The following is a 7,955-nucleotide window of genomic DNA, read 5'->3' as shown; positions in this document are numbered from 1 at the left end:
TCTCTTTCCCCTCTGGATCTCTGTCTGTGAGCACTAGACTGTAGATTAACAACACGCACTAACCTCTCGGTGTGTGTCTGTGTGCCTGTCTGTCTGTCTCTCTCTCTCCAGCATGACGTTACGGAGCTCCTTTGTTCTGCTTCTAATTATTAGCACTACCTGGCTCTTTGGCCTCTTGGCTGTCAACAACAGTGTCCTGGCTTTCCACTACCTCTACACTGTCCTCTGCAGCCTCCAGGTAACTGCCCGGCCTCTGCCAGGGGAGGGCACGGGTCAGCCCAGGAGAGCGTCCCTGTGGTCCCCGCAGCCGTCTGTGGAGAGTGGGTGTCCCACGCTGAGCCCCCAGCGGTTACTTGTCCCGTCCATTGTCACCACTCTGGCAGCGAGTGGCTCCTGCCAGGCCTTGCTGCTGTGCCCGCAGTGAGCAGTGGCACAGAGCAGGAGGTGGCTGCAAGGTGCTTGGTTCAGAGGTGACATCCAAGGGGCAGCGAGGACCATGTTTGGAGGGAAGGGGTCTCCCTGCTCTCAGAGAGCAGAGCAAGAGAGTGGCCTGCAACAGAGGTGTTGGACACCCCAAATGTGTGGCACCCCGCAGACCTCCTGCCACCACCATGGCTGGTGTTGCTGTAGGGGACCCTGCCAGCTGCTCGTTGGCCGCTGCCAGCCAGGGACATGCCCCACCCTTTCCTCCCTCACCCATGGCCACCATGGGGGTTAGTGCCGATCAGTGTTGAGGGGCTCTTTGGTGTGTCCCTGTCCTGGTGGCCACCAGGGCCGACACGCTGGGCTCTGGAGGAGCCAGGGAGCGGCCAGGATCTGATACTGCAGGCAAGCAGGTCAGTCAGCAGCAAGGGGCTGTCTCTCATGGCATCTCTCCCCGCAGGGCCTGGCTGTGCTGGTCCTGTTCTGCGTGCTGAATGAGGAGGTGCGGGAGGCCTGGAAGCTGGCCTGCCTTGGCAAGAAGGGGCAGAGCGAGGAGGCCACGAGGAGCACTCAGGTGGGTGAGAGCAGGAGCAGTCCAGGGCCTGGGGACAGGCTGCCTGCTTGGGACAGGAGCTGACGGGGACGTCCCCGCTTCCCTGGGGGATGGCAGGTGCTGGTGCAAAGGCCATCCCCTGGGCTGCTGCAGCACCTTCTTAACAGGGCATGTGCCTCTCTCCCCGCCTTGCCAGGGCCCCAACGCCTACAACAACACAGCGCTCTTTGAGGAGAGCGGGCTCATCCGCATCACCCTGGGCGCCTCCACCATCTCATCAGTGAGCAGCGTGCGCTCTGCCCGCACCCACTCCAGCCAGCGGGCTTACCTCAGGTAGGGAGCGGCGCAGGGCACCGGGGTGCTGGGAGCACCTGGGCAGAGCCAAGGGCTCCTGCCGCTGTGACTGTTTGGGCCTCCTGTCTTTCAGAGACAACATGACAGCACGTCAGGGCTCAGCCCTGGATCACAGCCTGCTGGCTCACGCCGGCCCCACAGACATCGATGTGGCCATGTTCCACCGTGATGCTGGGGGAGGTAAGGCTCAGCCCGGTGCCCCGGTTTGGGGCCAACCCAGTGCATCCCGAATTAACTCCTGGGTTAAGAAAATCCTTCGGGGTGCAGGCTCTGGCTGTGTGGTTACATCCTCCACCCTGTGTTCAGCTGTGACTCCCAAACGCTGTGGATATGAAGGAGAGGCAGCAGCTGTATCGTGTAGCACAGCCTCCTCCTGGACAGGCAGCAAAGGGCATAGCCAGTCTCCAAGGAGCTAGACATGGAGGAGGCAAGGGGGGGGACATAGGCTGTCGCGGGGTTTGTGGGAACACTGGGCTCCCCAGTACAGCACAGGCACTGACCCGCTGGAGTGAGACTGGTGGGGCCACCCTCATGGCTGGGGCTGGGGCATGGGACAGGCGAGCAGAGGCTGAGGGAGGTGGTTTTGCTCAGCCTGGAGGAAGAGGAGGCAAAGGGGATATTACAGCTATTTGCAACTGCCTTACAGGGAGATGCAGCGAGATGGAGCCAGGCTCCTCTCATGGGCACCTGGTGAAAGGGCAGGTGGAGCAGGTGTAGGCTGCTGCTGAGGGGCAGGCAGTGAGGGGTAACGCAGGCTGTTGTCTTCACGAGGGTGGTCAGCCCTGGGGTGGCTCTGCCTTCCCGGAGGCAGTCAGAGCCTGGCTGGCCCTGCCCTGAGCAGGGGTCAGAGCAGAGACCTCTGGGTCCCTCCCTGCCTCCGGTATTTGGTGGTTCAGTCATTTAACTGGTAGATGCTCACAGGCACAAATCTGTCCTTCCCCATTTGGGCTGAAAAGCCTCACCCACTTTCATTCTAAATGTCTCCCCAACACATGCTGTGTCCCTACAGACCAGGACTCGGACTCGGACAGTGACCTGTCTCTGGATGAAGAGCGCAGCCTCTCCATCCCGTCCTCGGAGAGTGAGGAGAACGTGCGCCTGCGGGGCCGCTTCCAGCGTCAGTTCAAGCGGGCGGCACACAGCGAACGCCTCCTCACTAACCCAGCCAGCACCACTCCCAAAGGCAAGTCCCGGGGGCTCTGGCAGGGGAAAGGGTGAGCTCAGGTCCCTGGGGGCCAGGCCGTGTCTTGTGATGGCTTCAATTGCTGCTCACAGAAATATTCTCTCCCTCTTCCCTGGGGCCTGTTTTGCTGTGTCCTTCACTAGACATGGATGGCAACGACCTCATGTCATACTGGCCGGCTCTGGGTGAGTGCGAGGTTCACCCCTGCTCCCTGCAGAAGTGGGGCTCCGAGCGGAAGCTGGGATTCGACATCAACAAGGATGCGGCCAACAATAATCAGCCAGACCTGGCCTTGACCAGCGGGGACGAGAACTCCCTCACCCAGACCCAACGGCAAAGAAAAGGTAACGGCCTGGAGCAAGCAGGCAAGGGTGGCCTGGCCTGTCTCAGGTTGACGTGGCCCTGAAGGCTCAGCATCAGATCCATCTTGTCATGTCCTTGGGGAGGTATGGCTTATCTCCCCCAGCTTTCGTGCTCTTTTCACTTTTGTGCAAAGATTTGACTTTTCTTTCTGTCCGGTGCAGGGATTTTGAAGAACCGCCTCCAGTACCCTCCGACTCTCCAAGGCTTGCCATCCGTCGGCAGGATGACCAATGAGCTGACATGGTACAAGACCTCCACGCTGGGTCACAGGGCTGTCCCTGCCGCCTCCTACGGCAGGATCTACTCTGGGGCAGGCAGCCCATCACAGCCAGCCAGCCGGTACTCGTCACGGGAGCAGCTTGACATGCTGATGAGGAGGCAGATGTCCCGGGAGCAGCTGAGCAGACACAACTCAGGAGAGTGCTTGGAAGCCATGCCCAGCCGGCATGGGTCCAGGGAGGAGCTGGACACTATCCCCAGCAGACATGGGTCTACTGAACACCTGGAAAGTATCCCAAGCAGACACGGGTCTAGGGAAAACTTGGATCTACTGGCTGCTAGGCCCAGTCAGAGAGATCATGGGAACACACTGCCCCGGAGGCAGGGCTCCAGAGACCACCTTGACACTTTACCCTGCAGATTTGGGTCAAGAGAGCAGCTAGACTGCGGGCCAGTAAGAGAGGTCTCTAGAGAGTGGCTAAATACATTGCCAAGTAGGCAAATGTCCAGAGACCGAATAGATACATTGCCAAGTCGAGATACTTCTCGAGAACAATTGGATTTGCTTTCTAGATGACAGCCTTCAAGGGACCAGCTAGCATCGGCTAGACAAACTTCAAGGGAGCAGCTGGACTTTCTCTCCAGAAGATCTAATTCCAGAGAGCCTCTGGACACAGTGCCTAGCAGGCATCCCTCGCAGGACAACCTGGGGAGTCTCTCTAGGAGGCAGCTTTCTAGGGAAAGCCTAGAGCCGTTGTCAAGGAGACAGCCTTCTAGAGAGAACCTGGAGGCCGTTCCCAGCCGACATCCTTCCACTGAACAGTTAGATATCCTTTCTTCCATCCTTGCTTCTTTTAACTCCTCCGTCCTGTCCTCGGTGCAATCTTCCAGCACGCCTTCAGGCCCTCAGACCACTGCCACCCCCTCTGCCGTGCAGACCTCCTCGACGCCCTCCGCAATGTGCCCTTTGACACCTCGCTCTGCCACCTCCCACAGCATTTCGGAGCTGTCGCCAGACTCAGAGTAAGTGTGTCCCTTCCTCAGCCAGGCTTTGTTCAGCTGGTCTTGTGCATCATCCGCCTGCCTGGCTTCTTCCTGAAGGGGGGTTGGTTTCGGGAGAGAGGGCTGTGTAAGGGTGAGCCCCTGGGGTGAGTGGCAGGTGTCTTCTGGTCCTGAATAGTGACCAGGCAGGGAGAACCCTTGGGTGCGACAGCTCCGGGCGCTTACAGTGCAGCACGAGCAGAAACATCCGTGTATCTGAGTCTGCTCACTCTACCAGAAGTGATGGCCCTCACTTGTGGCCTGTGGGGGCTCAGGGAAGATGCTTTGTGCAGCCAGGTTGACCTGATGGCTGATCCCCTTGCTTGGTGCTGGCTGTAAGTCCTAATGAGTGGATGTGTGTGAGGGCCAGGCTGGCTGGAGAGGAGGAGGGGGCCCAAGTCCTACAGGAGCCCTACCTGCCCCAGCCACATTTCTCCCCAGGGACCCTGTCCCAATCTGTCATTTCTTCCCCTCCAGCCCTGCTCTGTGCTGGTACTGCTCCCATCCCATCCCATTCCATCCCATCCCTCCTTTCCTCTTCCTTGAACTCGGGGACTTGGACACAGTTGTTCCTGCCCTGACACAGGAGTGGGTTTCTGCCCTGTACCCATCTGGCATAGCTGGGGGAGGCAGCTGGAGCCCAGGGGAGATGCCACAGCTTAACACTGTTTTTCTTTCCTCCGAGAAGAATAACAAGAAATGAGGGCCATTCCTGAGGGGCCGAGGCTGTCCACAAGAGAGACAGAAGAAGCAGGGCCCTTCGCTTAGCCACGCGCTGCCAGCTGAGGTTTGGTGTCCCCAGGGGGCAGGGGCCAGAACTGATGGTGGTCAGAGGCCCAAAACCAACCCTGCGTTCCCCTGCCCTCCGGGCTGAGGGGCCTGCAGCCCGCACCACCCACCGCAGGGAGCCTCTGGCCTCTCGGCTGCTGCCGTGCTCCTGGTTGCCTGCCTGGTGTGACAGGTATGGCAGGAGCCTGCTCTGGCGAGGGTGGCTTTTTTTTTTGGGGCCGAGCTCTTCCTCTACAACCCGTTTGTATGCAGGGTGTGCGTGTGTGCACGGAGGGTGGGCAGGCACAGGGGGTTGGAAATGGAGCCCAGGATGTGGGGGCGGGGGAGGGTTTTCTACCTTTTTGTATCTTTGTAATCAGAGAGAAGAGAAATTTCTATGGTTATTTTTACGGATGGTCTGTTCCCAGGACCTGGAGCATTTGTCTCACCAACAGCCCTTTGCCAGCTTCCCTGGGGGTGCCAGGAACTGTGATCCCGGTGGGCCGGAGGGACAGTGCCAGGCAGCCCTCATGGCTTTGCCAGCACTGCTCTGTCCCATCCCTGTTGCAGGGCAGCTGGCCCCACTGCCCCTCTCACCCTCCCACCGTGCAGCTCCACATGTGTCTCAGCGCCGTCCTCCTGCCTGGCGTCCCTCAGCCCCCTGCAGCTGTGCTGGGCCTGCAGCCAGGCCCCCTCCCCCCCCTGCCCTCCCATGGGACCCCCCTTGGGGTTGCCCCCAGTCTGTGAGCCAGGGCTGTGTGCCAGCGAGAGCACAAGTGAGTGGGGCAGCAAATTCGGCACTAGGGACCTGCTGGGGGAGGAAGCAAGCTTTGCTGTTCAGTCCCTTCCTGTACCAGGATGGTCCCACTCCTATAAGTGCTGGTTTCCTCCACTCAGCAAATGAGCACCATGTTTTTACCCACTGTATGTTGTACTCTTTAACCTGCGTGTTATAGAGCAAACCTCTGTTTGTTTGTGGGTCCAGGCAAGGAGCTGGATGACCCTGGCCCTGCTCAGCAGCAGGCTAGGCTGTTCCCAGAGCCGGCACTCACCCTGTGGAGGATTAGCATCCTCAGGAACATGATGTGGCTCCAGTCTCGGTGTCCAATATTGCCCACAAAAGTTGTATCTAGCTGGTTCCCTGCGAGCTCTGCGTACATATGCACAGGTCCCTGTGCTCTCTGGCTGGCAGAGGACCCAAGCTCAGAGTGGCCCGGATTTTCGGAGACGGAGATAAACAGCACTTTGCCCTCTCTGGAAATTCAGGCCGCCCTGATGGTTCCTCTGCTCGGCCAGGTGCCTGGCCCCAGGCTCCCACTGGCCCTGCTGCGAGGCGACACTCCTCTGTGCCTACCCCAGCCTCGGGCGAGGGGCAGCCGGCTCGGGGGGCCGGCATGCTCCCTTTCACTTGCCGAGCACGGTGCGTCTGCTCGGCTGCCCCCATGGTGCTCTTGGGGCTGCGTGACAGCATGCTCCTTACTGCCTTACTACCACACTGCTGTAGCTTCTTACTGCAGCCCAGCCTGACATGTTTACAGGAGAGGACTTGTGCTGCTGGCCTCCGGGGAGGCCAAGGCCTCTTGGCTATGTCCCCGAGTCAGTGGGGAGGACATGGAGGGGACAAAGGGGCTGGGTGATGGGGGTGCTGTGGGTCTGGCGGGGGCTGCCTGCCCCCAGCGCAGCCCTGATGAGGCAGGCTTGCTGCTGCCCTTCTCCCAGGGATGGGGAGGGAAGGGCCTGCTGACATGTTTACATGCCGTTTGGGACCGGCACGCAGAGGGAAAGCCTGCTGGCCCCGCACGCCAGGAACAGCTGAGCCCCTCTGTGCTGCCCGTCTTTGCCTTCGTGAACGAACTTGTTTACATGTTTCTCTCTGGCTGTGCAGCACCGGAGCCCTGGGCTATGCCTCAGCCAGTGCCGTGTTACCCCCTTGGCACCCCGGTGGGTACCCATGTCCTGTCCCTGCCGTGCCATAGGGCCCACTTTTCTGCCAGGTTGGGCACGAGGGTGCTTTGTGTTGGTGCCAAACGGGGAGCAAGTGACAAGTGCCAAAAAAGAAGAGAGCAGCGGAGCCGGTGGCTGTCCCCGCAGAGCTGGGCTGGTCAAGAAGCAGGAGTCAGTCTGTGGCTCAGTCCCTGATTGTAGTGGTGTGGCCTGGGCTCTGGGGAGCATCCTCCTTGGGTTTGGGTTTGTTTCTTTGGGGGGTTTGGTTGGGTTTTTTTTTCCTCTCTCCATCTCCCGATTCTGTGGGCAGGGAGCGGGGAGATGCCCGTGCCCCCCCCCGGCTGTGTAAAAGTGTATCATGGAAGCGCCAGATTTGGAAATAAAAGTCTATAAAATGGTGCTGGCCTCTCTGCTGTCTCTCCCTGCGCTCGGGATCCATGGCTGGGGCTGTGGGCACAGCGCCTGGGCTTGAGGCGATGCTGGGAGGGAGCTTGGGCAGGAGTTGGTAGCCAGCTCCTAGGCTGAAGGGGAGTCGCTGTGGTCTGGGGCGAGGTGACCAGGTGATAGGGACTTCAGGTGCTGCGAGTTGCTTGAACTTGGCTGTGTGCAGGCCAGTTCACTCGGAGATGGGGTCGGCTGCAGTGGTGCCCAGTTGCCCTAGCTGGCAGGTCTGTGGCACCACGGTGGCTGTGGTTAGCTGTGAGGCCCGCACCTGGCAGCAGCCAGCATCCCCGGCCAGCAACCTGGGGGTGGCCAAGGGGAGAACGTCCACTGTCTGAAGGCAGCATGACCTCGGCGGGGCCGATCCGGGCTGCGGGGAAGGAGAGGGAAGTGGGAAGAGGAGGAAATCCTGCTGCCCTCCGTCCCACCCTTTCTTGCTGTTGGTGGGAAAAGAGCAGGTGAGCAAAGCACGGTATTGATCCATGGCACCCTGAGCAAAAGTCGCCATCGATGAGCGCGGACCCTCGGTCCCTCACGGGCTCCTTCCTTAGTGCTGGCCTGAGCCTGACCCAGCCCAGGGCAGCCCCTGAGCAGTGGAGGGCCAGGCTCACGGCGACCCCCGGGGAGTCCTGCGTTGGTGGTGCCGGGAGCCATGGTCCGGTCCTG

General features: G+C 60.3%; 1 protein-coding gene across 1 annotated transcript in view; it reads left to right on the top strand.

Annotated features, from left to right (window-relative positions):
* CELSR3 (cadherin, EGF LAG seven-pass G-type receptor 3) overlaps window positions 1–4,911 on the top strand; it is a gene marked incomplete at its 5' end in the record, with an annotated part of 32,815 nt that extends 27,904 nt beyond the window's left edge. Inside the window, 9 exon segments of the mRNA XM_009322327.1 lie at window positions 112–238; window positions 884–997; window positions 1,173–1,309; window positions 1,404–1,510; window positions 2,340–2,498; window positions 2,657–2,857; window positions 3,038–3,320; window positions 3,438–4,118; window positions 4,825–4,911. Coding sequence (XP_009320602.1) covers window positions 112–238; window positions 884–997; window positions 1,173–1,309; window positions 1,404–1,510; window positions 2,340–2,498; window positions 2,657–2,857; window positions 3,038–3,320; window positions 3,438–4,118; window positions 4,825–4,852 — 1,837 coding nt within the window.
* Between the last annotated feature and the right edge of the window lie 3,044 nt (window positions 4,912–7,955).

This window comes from Pygoscelis adeliae, unplaced genomic scaffold (assembly GCF_000699105.1).
Source record: "Pygoscelis adeliae isolate BGI_AS28 unplaced genomic scaffold, ASM69910v1 Scaffold404, whole genome shotgun sequence".
Lineage (NCBI taxonomy): Eukaryota > Metazoa > Chordata > Aves > Sphenisciformes > Spheniscidae > Pygoscelis > Pygoscelis adeliae.
The sequence above is the reverse complement of the archived record's forward strand: the minus strand, read 5'-3'. Positions and strand labels throughout refer to the sequence as shown.